Source organism: Ananas comosus, unplaced genomic scaffold, assembly GCF_001540865.1.
Source record: "Ananas comosus cultivar F153 unplaced genomic scaffold, ASM154086v1, whole genome shotgun sequence".
Lineage (NCBI taxonomy): Eukaryota > Viridiplantae > Streptophyta > Magnoliopsida > Poales > Bromeliaceae > Ananas > Ananas comosus.
In genome coordinates this window covers 14,250-31,998 of record NW_017893596.1, presented here as the reverse complement: position 1 = coordinate 31,998, position 17,749 = coordinate 14,250, and the positions used below count along the sequence as shown (strand labels likewise).

The 17,749-nt window shown below is 36.8% G+C and overlaps 1 protein-coding gene across 1 annotated transcript; it reads right to left on the bottom strand.

Annotated features, from left to right (window-relative positions):
• Positions 1-1,059: 1,059 nt before the first annotated feature.
• On the bottom strand, positions 1,060-12,430 carry LOC109706403 (protein RST1-like). The gene is made up of 9 exons (XM_020227212.1): positions 12,424-12,430; positions 10,943-10,974; positions 10,131-10,193; positions 8,367-8,444; positions 7,552-7,734; positions 3,369-4,259; positions 2,824-3,102; positions 1,482-2,120; positions 1,060-1,302 (listed from the first exon to the last, which is right to left on the bottom strand). The coding sequence occupies exons 1-9, from the start codon at positions 12,428-12,430 to the stop codon at positions 1,123-1,125; spliced, it is 2,352 nt and encodes a 783-aa protein (XP_020082801.1). The 3' UTR covers positions 1,060-1,122.
• Between the last annotated feature and the right edge of the window lie 5,319 nt (positions 12,431-17,749).

Here is a 17,749-nt window from a genome sequence, read left to right as displayed (position 1 = left end):
CTCGGGAAAGCCATCCTTTGTGGGCTAATTGTTTGCGCCCAAGACAGATGCGAATGGTGGGATGCCCATAGCTTTGTCGACCAGAGATAGCTGATTATTGCCGGCCAGCTTCCGTCTGAGAGAGCGGAGGGTGACAGGCAATAAGTCGCTTAGACAGCCATCGGATCGACCGTCAGAAGCGGCATGTACAGTACCAGCGGCCACTTTGATAGTAGGCGATAATCGCAATGGCCTGAAGACATGGTGTAGAAAATAGTTTCGTTATAATAAGCTCATGCTGTGAATGCTCACCCCATTGTGCTTTATTTACGCCTAGAACTAGCATGTATTTGTGTATCATGCCCCGACCTCAAAGGTTTTTGTGAGAAACACTTAAAAGGCCAAAATGTCACGTACCCAACAGAGTCTGCCTTAGTGTAATCACATTGTCATGCTAGTGAAATGAGCTTCTCAGAAAGAGGCATTACAGTGCAATATGGTAATTTCTTAGAATATAGACAAAGCCTTTCAGGGCAGTCGACATGCTCTGTTTCTGATAATTTGATGTTATGAAAGACCTCACGTCGAAGGTAGTCTGCCTACACAGCTGATCTCGAGGCATCAGAAGCACTGCTTAATATGCCTTCGCAGTCGACATGTGCAGAACTTCAATCAAGGAATCACCGCAGATTCCTGTAAGTAGACATATATACGAGCTCCATGAAAAGGATAAAGAAATAGAAGTCTTCATAAATGTTATTCTGTGTCATTCTCACTCAACGCATTCTTGGCCAGACATACTTTACGATCTTAATAATCTTACTTTGTTGCGTAGAGTCAATTGACTAAAGAACTAAAACAAGCAAGGAAGAGGGCATAGGATAAGAACGCCTTTCTTCCCATTGCCCGCCTCTCTCACCTGTACACAATACTCTTTTAATCTCACAGCAAGCTCTTGAACTCCTACATGCTCACCTTCTCTCCACCTTATTATGTCTTCTAGAGACCAATCTATGGCGTACTACTCCTGTGTCTTCACTGCGATACTTGGATCACTCCTCCTTCTCGTATGGGAGCAGGCTTTTGCTTGACTATTCTTGTTCCACAAAGGAAATACAAATTACTGCATGGAAATATAAATTACTACCATATGCAGGACAACATCAAACACTGTACTCTACCTTTACTTCTTGCATTAAATATATAGGCTTTTAGTTTTCCCAGCTCAGAAGGCGAAATGCAACCAATCCTCGTTAGCCTAGCTTTGACAACAATTCTCTTTCCTATTTCATCAGAATCGCCGCCTACGTGAGAAGTGGGAACCTGTAAAAGAAAGAGGAGCAATTTTACACCCCAAAAAGTGAAAAAAAAAAAAAAAAAATCAAAGAAGATACGTTCCATAAGAAATTTGGAAAAAAATGGTGTTCAAAGACTCAATGACAAAAGTATATCAAAGTCTCAAGGAATTTGAGGAACACTGAAAAATGGGTTGTAATAACAACCTGCAGCTTGTCCACAAGCCAGTTGTGGGGAGCCGCACCCAAGCAATTAATAGCACATGACCACTCTTCTTCAACTCCATCCTGCCTACTATCACTCATCGAAATTGGCAACAAAGATAACAAGCATTCCATGCACCTCTCCATATTGCCAAAACCATCAGACCCCTTGAAGTCCTCTGTTAGACACTTGCGAAGACCTTTCCAAATGGACATTCTCAATGTGCTTCTCTGTTCCGGTTCATAAACCAAGTATGATGAGGTTGAAGAAGAGAAATACTCGAACAAATCCTCATATAGTTTCTCCAATCTTGAACCAGAGAATAGTTTCAACAGGTCAGAGAGATTTTCAAGTACTACAGATTGCAAGCGAGGCTCTAGTGTCCTGAACCTTGAAAGGTCAGTTAAATCATCCAAGAAATGTAAAAGGGGGCTTATTTGGCTCGCATGAGATAAGGAAAAATATAGGCTTTCTTCTCGAAGCAACATAGGAATATGTTCTACTGAAAGATCTGGAAAGTAAGCTTCATATCTCATACAACGCCGAATGATCGCTCCCCAATCTAAAGGAGGTAGTCTGGGAGCCTTTGAAAGGCATCTTAAAACAGTTGCAACTGTGGTTGCATGAATCCTATTTCCTGTCTGCGGGCCAGTAAAAACAAGGAAATACTCACATTGGACCATTTAAAATATGAAAGAACATGTAAAAATATGTAAACCAATGCAACAAACAGTAAGTGAACATTTTAACTATTTGGTACTACCTCTAGGTGGCCTAAATTTACTGATGGTTATTGATGCATAACAAATTGTATAAAAATGACTATGGTATCTATTATATGGTGAACTCCTATGAACCTCCAGTACTTTCTATAGATCCTTTCATTGTACCCTTCCTTTCACCAAATTGAGCTAAAGACCATTAAAAATAGCCAAAGAGCCTTAGAACACAAGGCTGCACTATTTATTAGTTTTCTTTAGGTATATGTTGTGATACTAAAGCAAAATAAAGTTCTCAATTCTCAGTACGGACATTAATACAAAGTTCAGTTTAGGTAATATAGTAACTGAAAACAGAAACCAGGAACAAAGTGACCAGTTCATCTTTTCATATTTAATTATTCTTTTGCATGAGGAATGATTACATATCCATGCTTTGTTACTATGATTTGTGGCTTACCCAAGAAGCTGCATAATGTTAATATGAGCTCTTGTTAACAGGGACTACAAAGTACAAAAAGTGAAGTGAGCAAAATTGAAACATATGAGCACCTGATGTTTCCAACAATTGAAGAATACACTGATCAGAGGTACGTAATAAACTTGCATTAAGTATAAAACAAACCTTATCAGAGTTTATATCCCTTAACCATAAGCTTAGCTTTAAAACTAAGGCATCCTCAGGAAAACTTTGAGAAATGGAGCTGCTTTGCGAACCATTCACACCATCAGATTCCATCGGCCACAATCGATTTCTCAAAAAGGAAATAGCCCATGCTGCAAAATTTTGCATAGCTTGATCCTTAGAGTCCTTGGAGACAAGAAATATTTCCTGAACCAATGATGTGGAAAGTGTCTCACAAGCAGGGCATGCTAGTATAGGCCCCCTAATAAAAGATGCTTCCTGTTTTTTCAAGATTAACAGACTGGTTAATAAAAGAAAAGATAAAGTTGAGCTATGACAGCACACACACACGCACACAACACACGAGAGAGAGTGAGAGAGAGAGAAAGAGAGAGAGAGAGAGAGAGAGAGAGAGACTATTTGGCCCCGAATTTACTTCTGCTTTCAGCTGCAGCCACTTCTAGTTAGAAGGTACGGCCAACAGAAAAACATAGAGCAGGGCCAAACAGGCCCAGAGAGAGAGAGGGAGAGAGGGAGAGAGCGACCTGCTCATAGTTTGTCTGCAAATTAATGGGCTGAGAACATGTGTTAGTAAGATCACCAGCGCCTGCACCAAAAGCATTGACGACTCCAAACATCCCAGCCAAGTGGACTAACGGAGGGTAAGGGTTGCTGTAAATACACCTAAAGGTATCCAGAAGGCATTTGACATCATCAAGTCTCAAAGAGTGGACCCCATCATTCAAAATACAAGAAAGGAGTGAACCCACACCAACACAGGATGCCAACAAAAGATTCTGATATGCAGTTCCAGATTTCTTAAATTTCAAAAGTTCAGATACCAGAAACGTATAACGATTGAAAAGAACATTCAAATCATCATCATCGATCAGTTCCACTCTCTGGCAGAAAGCCACAACGTAGGGAAGAGCCAAACACGAACCAATATAGAGGGGTATTTTCGTAGTTTCATCGAACCAAATAGAGATTTGATCAGGCATGTCCACATATGGCAGCCATGATGTTAACATTCTTTTTATTTTTATCACAGCATCATAAGCCCCAACCTTGTATAGGGCAGAAACGGAATGGGCCAAACCATAGACAAGCCCTGCAACACCCCAAGCATCTTCTTCCAAGTCCAAGTTATCATTGTCCTCAAGTGATCCTTCTGAAGTGTTAATTCCATACTTATCCAGTGGAAAGCTCTCACCAAGGTCTCTGAAAGGACCAGATACAGAAGGACAAAGTTGGCATATTAGAACAGACAAAGTACCAACAATATTGTCAAGTAATGCAGCTTCATCAAATCTCATAGTTCCTTCTGGACTTGAATCAGAAGCACTTTCAACCCTAGTGAGAAGATCTTGACAAGCATAACCCAGTCCCACTCCACAGGCTCCTCTCACAAGATGACTTTCACTGCTACAGATTACCTGAGACCATGATTTGTGAGTAACAAATAGCCAGTATAAAACAGACAGTGCAGTGGTGAAATGATGGATAGATTTTAGTGCAAAAAATAATAGAAGCAATAAAAGAAGTCCTACACATTCTTCTTTTTCTGTTTTGATTTTGTGTAGGTGGGGCAGGGTGTTCGGTTAGGGAGGAGTTTACTTTTGTTCACTGATAATATTATTGATAACGTGTTTTGATATTTCCGACTAAAGCAAAAGAAATCAGTTCATTCATGCTTTTTTGATCCAATATTCCAAGTACCTTTTTCTCGAATATATATATATATATATATATAGAACTAGGCTACTATGCTATTAATAGCACCAAGTCGTTGGTGCTACCAAGTTTTTGGCCATTGGATTAAGAGATGTGTGGTTAGGATGATGTGGACCCCCTAGGGTTGAGTGTGTGGTTGGTTGAATAGTATGATCTAACGGGTGAAAATGATCCAAAGAGTAGATCTAACGGCGGAAAATTTGGTAGCACCAAGTGCTTCGTGCTATTAATAGCATAGTAGCCGGACTCTATATATATATATATATATAACTAAGCTGGAATACTATTAATAGCATCAATGACTTGGTGCTATTAAGTTTTCTACCATTAGATTAAAAGATGTACGGTTAGGATGATGTGGGCCCCCTAGGGTTGAGTGGGTGGTTGGTTGAATAGTATAATCTAACGGTTGAAAATGATAAAAGAGGTAAATCTAACGGTAGAAAACTTGATAGCACCAAATGCTTTGTGCTATTGATAGTATCCCAGCCAGACACACTCTCTCTCTCTCTCTCTCTCTCTCTCTCTCTCTCTCTCTCTATATATATATATATATATATATATATAGAGGAAAACTCGATAGCACCAAGCCCTCGATACTATTAATAGTTTAGTAGCTGGACTCTCTACATATAAAGAGTATGTCTCTTGCGCTTTTGACAGAACGGAGGCCTTCGTGTGCTTGTAAATTATTTTCGATGATAGGACATCAAATTCGACAATCGGCTCCGTTAAGTATGATCTACACTATTAGAACTATTTCGAAACCAAGTTTTATAATTTTTTTACATCATTTACCGAGTGATCAAAGTGTTTTAAAAATAACTATTTTAACGGTCAATGTGGCACGTTTGTAAGTTTAACGGTGTAGAATTATGAAATTTGATTTCTAAATAGTTCTAATAACGTAGATCATGTCTAACAGAATCGATCGTCGAATTGAAAGTCGCATAGTAAAAAAAAATTTACAAGTATGAAGACTTTCGTATTTTCGAAAACGTAGGAGGCCAGCTCTATATATATATATATCCTTCTAAAAATATTTAATTCATTAGATCATTCTAATTCTCAGTCACTAAATTAATATTTGACCTGAAATTAAAGTGAAATTAATAATTCCATGTCCCACGCAAACTTCGTGAGCTGCACTTGTGCACACTTAAATGGTTGATTAAAACTTTTTCTTATTTTATTTGTCTTTTCATTTTCGTTAGGGTCAAGTTAAAATAATTCAATGTAGAAAGAGAGGTTTAGTCCACTAAAATACGTCAAGAGGTTGCAAAACAACAAATCAAAGGAGCAAACTAAGCATTCCAACTTAGTATTTATATATGAGTCCAGCTACTGGACTCTTACGAGTACCATCCCTTTCATACTTATAAATTATTTTTAATGATAGAACTTCAAAATCAATAATTTATATTGTTAAATATTATGTAGAGTATTTAAAATTTTTAGAAATCAAATTTTATAATTTTTTGACATTATTTATTTTACAATAAAAAAATCTAAAATTTATAATTTTTAACGGTTGGTATGAGATATTTGTTAGTTTAACGATGTAAGAGAATCGGAATCAGTTGAATTTTTTATAGAAAATTCTACTCACTATCTAAATAAAGATCAATAACACTGATCTTAAATTGAAGGATCCGATCATCCATTTTTAGGACGTCGTTCAATTTTGACGAATTATTTTATGACCGCTTGTTGGACATTATTATGATTTCGAAAAATTACGCAATTTATTTTTACATGTTTCAAATACTCTAGATCATATTTAACGGAGTGGATCGTCAATTCAGAAGCTCCATCATATATAGAAAACAATTTATGAATACGAATGGCTCTATACACATAGGAGTATAGTAAGCCCTACTCTCTCTCTCTCTCTCTCTCTCTCTCTCTCTCTCTCTCTCTCTCTCTCCTCTTATGAGTATAGAGCCCTTCGTACNTTCATTTATATATTTAACAGTTATACTTTCATAATTCAACCCTATCCACTTTTAAAGAAGACGAGAACGAAAGAAATAACTTTGTATGTTTCATTTCCCAGTGGAAAGAAATGGGTACGGAAATCATCCAAGAACCACACACACACATATATGTCCCTTCTCGATCTCTTATATATATATATATATATATATATATATATATATATCTTCTCCCGTCCTTCTTCTTCTTCTCCTCTACGCGGGAAAACGATAGCTCAAAAATTGGTAACCTACTTTTTAACATACCAATACAACTATCACCAAGGAATTCCAAAACACCACCAGTGGGATCTCAACTCACCCACCAACTAACTTATCATACCCGATTTTCCACCTTAACTAATTTCACATCTAGATTGCCGATTTTTTAGCTATCGTTTTCTCATGTTTACGATAATTATCATAAAGTCGAGTTGAGAGAGAGAGAGAGAGAGAGATATATATATATATATATATAACTCAGGCCGATGATATGAGAATACTCATGCTAGTGGGAGTAAGAGTATTCAGCAAAAGCTACTATCTCGAAGGTTTAACTGCTAAGTATGGCAATTTGTAATAGATCTCGTAAATTTTGAAAATCTTTAGTTTAAAATATTAAAAAACCGTAAGAAATGGAATGTTAGTTTCCAGAGTTTTAACTGTTTAAAATTGGCGGTCATACCCTATGAACGATCAAATTGCCGCATTTTCTTAGCCTTAGCCAACTTAAAAACTATCTTTTAAGATAAGTGATGGATTTATTTCTAGCTATTTAGCCTAGAATTTAACTTCCTAGGCTAGTAATTGTTAAAATCCTGCAGCAAGCTAACACTGGCAAGTAAAATACGGGCGAACTACCTGAAATAATACTAAAACTTTTTAATGCTTTAAATAAAAGATCTTCAAAATCTATGAGATCTAGAGTGGCAAGACAATATTGTTATGCACCATATCGGCACATGCAATTTTTGCTGCTAAATGAGGAAAGTCAGTAGGGAAAAGCAACATAACAATGTACCTTAAGAAGTCCATTTATGACATTGAACTTTTGCTTTTTATCGGTAGGATGAAAACAATTTGATATCAATCCCAAAGAGATAGCAGCTGACCACTGTCGATGTTCATGCTCATACTCAAATAACCATTTAAGAAGAAAGTCTGATGCAGCAGAAACTACTAAATGAGCCGTCGGAGGAACAGCCTGATAAATGATAGAAAGAATAATAAGTCAACTAGCAGAAAGCGAAAATGACAATAATAGGGTAAAAAAAGGGTGAGGGATAAAAAAAAATGATTTACTATGAGAATAGTTCACAGGAATCAATAAATGATAAGAAAGCTGGAAAGAGTGAACAACATAATTATTCATATTATACAGCAGAGTGTTGGCAACCTTTAAGTGCTTAATTTCTCTCATGTGCGACCTCACTATCTAGTTGCCTACAGTAAATAGTGTAATACTGTAATACCATATATTGCTATAACTATACTTATGAATTGTTAGGAAAGCCTATGTTCTAACTTCTAATATTTTGTGGCACCTCTATCTTCTCCCATCTTTCATATTTAACACTTCAATTCCTCCTAGTCATTCAGCAGCTTGTTATCTGCATTTAATAGATTAGTTTTTTTCCCCTTCATTTCCTGTCGCCGTCTCTTCTTTTAATATTCAGCCCTTTCCACACCAAACATGAACTAAATAAGAATTGCCGAAGTATCCAAATTGTGGGTTTACAAAAGGCAGTAAGTTTTCTCTTTATGTTCTATACCTATGTAGAACCTTTTAAAATACTTAAAGTAAAATGGATAATTTTGATAGCCATTAGATCATACCATGCAAAGTGCACCAATCACAAAGGCAATGTTTACTGCAACCCGAGGAATAGATTCTGCTGCAATTCTACAAATTATCTACATCAAAACGATAGGAAAATAAGAATATGGTAAGGCTAAATAAACAGAAGTAAAAGAAACTGGGAGAAACAGATAAATCAAGTAATGAGTATTGAGCATAGAAAAGTTAAGGCATAAGAAACTTGATGGGCCTTGTATATCTAGAAACAACAACATCAAACTAAAAGGTATGAAAGTCACTTTGGCCTTACTTTGTGAATTTCACAAGCAAATCTAATTGTTCTATGATGAAATCGTCTTTCACCCCTGATTAGGGCAGATTGGCTCTTTTTTTACATCAGTGGTGTATTGTTATGTAAATTTATGCAATTACTTTGGAATAAAATGTGGTTGAGGATTGAATTCAACAGTTATTTTTTCGTTTTTACCCTCAGCCAGACAGTCCATAGGGAAATTAGAAAGGATATTCTTGGACAGACAACTTTCTTTAATGTTTTGGAAACTTGAAGCAAGGCAAATCACTTTATATCAGTGATGGTTTTGTTTATGTAAATTTTGGAAGAAAATAGCGGAGGCGGCGCGAGCAGCTCGAGGTGAGGCGGGAGCTGCCGCGGCTGGGGGCGAAGCGGGGCGAGAAGCAGTCCCCGCAGCCGAAGGAGCGCGCGGAGCGGAAGGCTAGGCTGGGGAGGATACCGGCGGCGAAGCTGGCGCGGCTCGAGGTGGGGAAGCAGTCCCGCGAGCGGTCGCCCCGCCGCCGCCTCGCCCTCGAGCAAGCCGTCCAAAACCACAAGCACCACCTCTTATCCAGCCGCCCCTAGCTCCTCTAGAATCCCAAGGACTCTGGCAAACACAACAAGAGACAATAAGCCTTTGGAGGAAGCTCGAAGCGTTCCCTAAACTAAAGCAGCTACCGCAGCGAGCAAACGAGAAAGGGTCGGCTCCGCTAAGGGAAAGACTTCGAAGAATGCCTATCGAACTTCATGAAGGGGGCGTTGTCGTCCCTCCATTGTCACAGCTAGAATAAAATAAACGACATATTTAAATTGTTTTATCTTGACGTAAAATTGAGCAGAGTATTACTGGGACGAGAAATAATGGTGGAGTTTAACCCACCTTTTAACCCTACTAATAACTTAAATCAACGGTTTGATGAAATCTTACTCAACCGTATGGTACACGCAGGTATAAACTTGTAAAGAGATTGAACGTTGTTTATACTAATTATATTTTAATACGCTTTCTAGAGAAACAAAAGAATAAAAGCGATGGTTTTAATCGTTCGATAACCTGTTATGAATAAAATCCAAGAAGACGTAGTAGTATAAGATGTTTGTAATAAGTGGTTGAGTAAAAACGTTACGAAACGTAAACTTAAGTTGTTATAGACTTTTAAACGGTCAAACTCTATGTTCACTCTTTACGTACGTTAAAAAGTACGTCCCCCATTAACTCTGTATCCGATTTCACTTTCCTCAAGAAAACATAAATTGGAAAACGAATACGATTCCGGACTATCTAAACAACTTAACGCCTTTAATACCTTCTTGAACTTAACCTTAAGGAATAATGAATAGGACAGAACAACGTAAAAACCTATCCTTCATCCTATAGAGGAATCGAGGCGCCTCATGGAGCAACTACGTATACACTACCAGAAGTTCGTTTACCGAGTTTGACTTTTCCATGAAGAAACAAAAGAATGAACAACTTCAGTCCCGTTTTCTATCCAAACTGTATACTCACACGGTAAAAAGGAATACCACCGTCGAAGACTGAACGATCAAACTGGATTAACATCTTCAGTTCCTACCGATATACAATGAGTTCTAAGAAGATTGAACTGACTTCTTTATCTTCCTAAATTCCGACCGGATTGTTTTATCCTCTTTAAGATTTAATCATAAACTTGAAGATCATCACTGGAATCAACAAGTCTTAGATTTACTTACTAGGTTAGATGGTAGGTCTATTAATCAGTGACAAGAGTACCGTCCTATTTCGGGTACACAGGACAATTAATGGTTAAAGTACGGCAGCAGAAGAACAAAATCTAACGTAACAACAGGATAATATTACTACGACTAACGTAACGACCGTCTCTTAATTGCTCGACAACTAAATCTTGGAGCGTTAACCACGTTAACTTGAGAAACTCACGAACAACTGAACTATTTAGTCAATAGATAAAAGAACACAAGAAAATCAAAAGATAAATAAACGCTGAAGGTGTTCACCAAATAAAATTCAATTACTGAAGATATAGACAAAAAAATTAGAACGAAGAAGGTTGTCAATTGATGATTACGGGTTCATTCGTACAAGCTTGATAACTTCTGAGAAAACAGTAATACAAGACTAGTTGCATTTGGCCTCCCTCATTGACTATGATCAGAAGTTAACAGTTTCGCAAACGACCGTCACGTTTTCCTCTGACCGAATGTTATAAACGGACTTAAACCGTACCAAAAACAGAGATAAAGGTATTAAGAATCGGTCCACCTCAAACTTGTACTTGTCAATCGACCGAACTTCGAAAACTAAGAGAATTGACTGACCTTTATACAACTACCACGCAGAAGTAAGAAACCTAAAAAAAAGAGTGAATACTAGTTAACTTATAAAAACAAAACCAAAAACCTTTACGTTAAAAACTTTCAAAGGTTCGAAAAAAAAAAGAAAAAAAAAGAGGAAAAGCGAAAATTATATTTTATGACTTTATCACAAACTTTTATAAAAAACTCTTCAACAACTACCCTGGAGCATTACATTATAGAAAGAACTACAACGTCTGCAACCGTATTTTCTTAGACGTCCAGCGGAACCACTTCTCGAAGAAACGCAGAAAGGACAGTAGTCGGAGTACTACAGAGGAAGATTTAGATAATTTAGACGTCGTCGAGTAAAAGAAAGCTGTCAACTTTCTGAATAAAATCCAAACAACCGACGAGGAAGTTCTTTTGTTTATCGATTACGACCTCAAAGTAGATATTCGTGAGGACTTAGATAGGAAAAATCCCAAGATCTTGTAGTTATAAGACTCCAATCAAAAAAGAAACCATGGGTTTAAACTAAATAAACGTACGACTAAAACGTGAAAAAAAAGGCACAAAAAACAAAAAAAAAACCACAAAAAAACTAAAGAACATAACAAAACAAAAAACGAAAGAACAAACATAGAAGAGTAATCCCATTGGAAAAGAACCATCTTCGATATGAAATCCAATGAACATATTTTGAACACCACAACTGGTCCTTAGATAAGAGTAGGATAAATCTATACGCATATTAAATCAGTAGAACATGGTAATAACACACTTAAAGAAATCAAGACAACCTAAATATCCACTAACCACAACAAACCTCAATTGAAACCACTTTACTCGATGATGACAATCAACATGTATAAACCACTACTTATCTCCACAATAGACAAGTCAGAAGTAGAAAAACCTTCGTGTAAAAACAACAACTAATCACCTAGTGACAAGTACATATTCAATAAACACTATAATTTGAAGTTTAACAACAAGTCAGAAACGAAAATACGATCCATCAATAATGAGTTTGAAAAAAAAAATTATATGAACATAACTTTGATTATGTACCACAAATATAAAACCGTCGTTAATGGAAAAGTTTTGACGATAAAGGACCTTAAAGAATAAACGTTATCAGTCAAACCCGGATTTCCACTTACACCCTTTTACTTTTTAACCTGTAGAGTTGACTTCCTTGTGAACAGTTTAGGACCTTCTGCTTTCGTACGCAACTAAAGAGTTAGAGGTCTATTATACGTTAGTCCATTCGGCAAGACTTAGACAGGATCTGAGGGTCGTATACGAATGAAATTAGTGGTAAAATATGAAAATATAGAATCCTCTTTGACAACGTCCGCGGATCACACAGTCGAACACCGACCGTCACTAGGTTGTAGGTGTAGAGAGTAAGGTAATAGGTTGGTAGGTTTTTTTTGTAAAAAATGTACTTTTTCCCGACATTGAGTGACCTACCACACCTAACTCCAAACCCTACATACCTGACATCTAGGGAACGACAGGAACCCGACTACAACGTGGTCCACGTCCCGGACGTTCGTTGTTTAAAAGGATGGGATCTACCCAATAATTAATAATAAAATGTGTGATAATTCATTTGAGGGTAAAACCGTCCCAAAAGATACGACGAGTCAAGACATCGTAGTCAAGATGAGTACGTACGATTTAAACCACGAAGGCGAGATCTTAGAAACCGACGAGAACCACGTTGTCTGGGTTTTAACCCAAACGGAAACAACGAAGATTAAGACTGGATGTAGTTCTACGAGAGGTCGGTACTATAATTGTGTAGTCTTTACAACCAATCATCAGTTATAACGGAAAAGCTCGACGTAAATTGAGGTCTCTTAGTTATAGCTAGAAGACTTCAAATGACAACATTCCTATACGGACTCTTTCTTCATCATATTCTTTACACCAAAACGGGTATACGTCTCCTATCATTTACCACTCTTTGTATCAGTCTCTTTCTTGAAGAATTAGAGTGTAAGACTGGATCCGGTAAGAGTAATAAAACGGTTGACGACGGTCATCATAGTCTGAGATTAGTGTATATGGTGGTATTGAAGATGACTAAGATAACTATGATGACATAAACGACAGTGGTGGTCGTAGCGTGATACAATACATTAAAAAAAAAAATTTAATCATCAACGGTGATAAGTTACCTTAGTGATATTTTAAGGTAAAGAGAATAAAATATATTGGTTGTAAGGTAAACCAATGTAACAATAAGAAGAAAAAAACGTCGGTAGTACAGTGAACAAGACGATTGGATACAAGAGAACATAGAGAAAGTAGCCATTTCGGCAACTACAGAAACAAAGGACATGACTACAATGGTAACAGTAATTACTGATTTGACTAGAACGACAGAGATGGAGGTATCGATGTTGTCATGATTTAAAATAAATCAGAGACACAGTAAAGATATAAAATACAAAGGGAACTATCGGGAACAAAAAGTACATCGAAAATATTAACACAACCTTAGAACAACACACACTAGAGACGAAGGGTAGAATTACAATAAGACGATGACAACAATTCTCTGGTTGTAAGAGACTTCGTTTTCCTGCTAATTCTTACAAAGTCAAAGTTCACGTCAATAAATTTTAAACTGGAGTTAGATAAACGAATGTCTAGTCTGACGAACTTCGTGAAGGCAGAGAACGAGAAGTAAGATAGTACCAAGGTAAATACAATGTCTGCCAAAGCGGTTACGAAGTTTACCTTCGTTTTGGCACTCATGGAGAAACCAAGGGGGAACAAAACGAAAGCAGGTAAATCAATCAATATTTGAAGTAGCCATTACATGAATCGAACATAACCACAGAATACAAAGTCTTTAAAGACAGACTCAAACTTGAACATTCCTGTATCCCTAATGCAGGCTTCTTTGATTTTTAATCAATCCTTCTCAAAACTCATCACATCTGACAAACACTAGATTTACCAAAAAGTCATTGTCAAATCACAAACCACCCTCGGTAGATTTATGATCAAGAAAACGTAAACATCTATCAAAACTAACACTCGCTTATAAGTTATTACATAAACCGACTCAATATGTATCAAATTCTCGTGGAAGAAACTCGTCCCGAGTTTTTCGATTGGTAAAGATAGAACGCTTACCAGACGAAACGTTAAAAGAACGAAACACTGTTGACTGTTGAAGATGCTTACCGAAAAAACACAACAAATAAACCGAATAGTAAAGATTTCGGAAAAAGGACAATCGAACTCTTCTTTAGTCTCGGCCCCTGAGAGGTTCTTGTATAAACTAAAAAAACACTTGACGGAAAGTTTATTTTTTTTTACGGAATTAAGCCCTTTCTTTTTAAGTTTGTCTAGCCACGGGATATAACCATATAAACGTCGACAAGAAAACACGACGAATATTGGAATACAAGACCAAAATAAGATCAACGACAGAAAACGCCTTATGCAGTGAACTAGTATTAGCTAAGATAGAGAAAGGAGTCTCAATAAAAACGCATTTCGATTGTGTGAAGTGATGCATATCGAAAACTGTGATACTTAAAGATGAAAGTCGCACGAGGCAAGTTATCGACAAGCGAATGAAACATTTTATACCCAACGGTGTCTACCCTGGAAACGTTTAGATGTTCATTCTTATAAGAGGATGGAACGTAGACACCTAGAAGATTTACAACTATAAGTTCAATAGAATCTACGAGAAGTAAACCTAAAGCTACGAGACGTATGCTTTACTCGCACGGACACGACGACTATCAACGATAGTAAGGCAACGAACGTTACAAATTTTAAAAGTAAAAGTAGAGGTGTCCCGTTCAAAACGATTAAACATAACGAAGGTAGGATGAATCCTTCAAAACCTAGGCTTTTGTAAAAGTCTCAAGTAGGGACTTTCTCTTCAGAGATATTCATACCGACGAAGACATGCACTACAAACATTCGTGTTAGGTCTATCTCCACAACTGGAATATAATAGACATAGTCATCCATAGATAAAAAACTTTGCGAAAAGTCATACGAATAAATACGAAAAGAAATAACTTGACTTGATAAGTAAGTACAAAGAAAATTGTCAGTACATAACTCTCGGCTCTAAGACACCACGTTCGAGAACCAGAACTATCGGAAAGAGTAGAAACACTCCGACTACATCACCCACTACGAAGTAGAGAACAAAGTCAGTATTATTACTCAACGAAATAGTAAAATTAACAATTGGTACAAAGAGATCAATAAACGTGAAACATAAATTTGTCAACATATCTTTATTTTGACAGAATTTTGTTGAGACGTTCAGACGAAAATCAGGCGGTGACTTACCGCAGTCGATGAACGTGTCTTATTCAAGGAATTAAAATATAGGAAATATAAAAACAGCAGACAGTAGAAATAGAATTAAAGTATCTTGACCCTGAACACTCCTTTGTCCTTTAAAAGTTTTCTCAGTTCTGTCTACGAAACACCAAAAATTATCTAATTTCGAGTAAATACTCCGCGATATACCATAATACGTGGTTGATAGATGGGTTTTATAGTGTTAGCATCTGAACCAAACGTTTTAACGACAAGAAAATTGTCAGGTGAGATGACTCTATGACACTATACAGAATCATCAAAATAGAAAAAAATGTCTAAAAATGTGCAGGAACTTGTAATAAAACTTCGTAAACGAACTGATAAGTTTACTGGGATAGCAACGTGTATCCATTCTCAAAGACATCGTCGAACAGAACGGAGACGTTCTTTATAAGTCTATAAGCTCAAAATACATTTAAAACAGTAACGTACAAGCAGTACGTCGAACACGTGGAACAATTCTACCCCGCGTGACCTACGACTTCGAATAAGACTCCGAAGTTTCTTTCAAAATCTTTAGAACACCCCACAACGTTGTAGATTCTTTGGATGAAGACTTGTAAGTACCCATTTTCGCGCTCGTCGACGAAAGTTAAGGAACAGGGTAATATTCCAGCGTGGATAAAGATAATGGATGAACTATAACGGAACTTTATAAATTTATATGCGGGTACGTTTTAGTATATAAACGTACATTTGGTTTTTAACTTAAAAGTATATACGGGAAGACATTGAATTATAGAATTTGTATACGGTAACATGAACGTTTAAAAGGGAGAAATCGTATGTTTTAAAAGATCATCTACTAAAATGTTCATATAGAAAAAGTCCAATACGAAGAAGTTCTACGGTAAGGACTAAAGTTCTAATCTTTAAAACTCACGGATTGATTACTTCTAGTAGGTCTTTATGAGCTTCGGTACCTCCCGGAACTTCAACTCTAACAGTTTAGACTCGTGTACAGTTATAGCAAAAGTTACTAGTATCAAGAGCATTAACATGAAATACCCTATCAACATTGAGTCTAAACGTACAACTGAGTCTTTAGCCGCATCTCACGAATTTCTTTTCTCCTAGTGCCACGTGTTCCAACTTTTCAACAACCTACAAAAAGGAGTCCGACACAAAGGAGGTCCATACCTCTGCCGATAGTTGAATTAATCTATTCATTAGAGTATTGAAACCAGACAACCGGGTTGAAATAGAGATCACCATACCACACAAAAGGTTAGTTTTACTTGGCCATCCCAATGAGGACGGTTAGACTAACCGATCAATAAGGGTTTGCTTTTGGAGTACAACATTTTCCCTTTAAGTAGACGAACTCGAAAGATCATCTAGGAGATTTACAAGATCTATAAACAGAGTCATCATAAAAATCACAAAACGATATTAATACCAGTCTACCAGATTAGGATAACTGTGGTAGACAGACAAACGACGAGAGTTTCACATTCTTGTCTTGAGTTATGCTCATATCCTCCTTGATTATAACTGTTACGTCTCCTTAATTTTATACCACCTAATGGACCACCACGAGAAAACAGAGATAGACGAACAGAGACAAACGACGAGAGTTATATTTTCTTGTTGGTTAAGTTATGGTCACATAAGTTATGGTCACATTCACGTTGATTATAACTTTTACGTCCCTTTAGTTTTATACCTCTTAATGGACCACGTCGAGAAGACAGTGAGTTAAAGTGGGGATCTCTGAATTAATCAGTCCCTTGCAATTTCCGTTCTTAGTTGACTATTGGACTAGTAAAAGTTAAATTATGACAATGATAGTTTTAAGACTTAGTTTTATAAGGTTAGAGATACGCGTAAAAAAAAAAATAAACAATACAAGACAGATGTCCTGAACGGTTCCCACGTACGACGCATACTTTTTCACGATCATCTCTATCGACTTAGTGACGTATGTAGCTCTTTATATAACCAACGTGAAAAACGTAAAGTTAGTACCTTCAGAAAACAAGCAACAACCTACTCTCGTCACCAATGCGAACAACTAGGATTTCCCAGGAGACTACACAGTCTATTTTCGTGATTCCACCGGGTTCTATAAAAATTCCAGGTGTAAGCGTTAGAACTAAATTAGTGAAATATTGAATTAAGAAAAACAAACAAAATAGATAAAAGATACAATTCAACTACATGTGAAGTCAAAAGTGTAACCAACCGCTGAAGGTTAACCTCCCTCATGGTTAAGTCACCAACAATCAATGGAAGAAACCTATGAGAAAGATACGAAACTTAGCTAAGGGTGACTAAACCCACCTAAAACTATTCACTTCATATAGCTACAAGACCTCCACCTAAAAGGTACGAATTCAAAGAGTTTGCAATTTCTTATAATAGATAGGTTTTTATTTTAAAAGCTAAGGGATACCCGACAGACCGACTCCCATTCTTCATTTTCGTTTGCTATTTAAATTAGCGGTTAGT

Excerpts from the sequence above, each read along its gene's own strand:
- LOC109706403 (XM_020227212.1), bottom strand. Across the intron at positions 10,194-10,942 it reads TGCGTGGTAGTTGTATAAAG|GAACTGAAGATGTTAATCCA; the intron begins GTCAGTCAATTC and ends GTATATCGGTAG. Across the intron at positions 8,445-10,130 it reads GTGGTATTCCTTTTTACCGT|ATAATTTGTAGAATTGCAGC; the intron begins GTGAGTATACAG and ends GTTTTGATGTAG.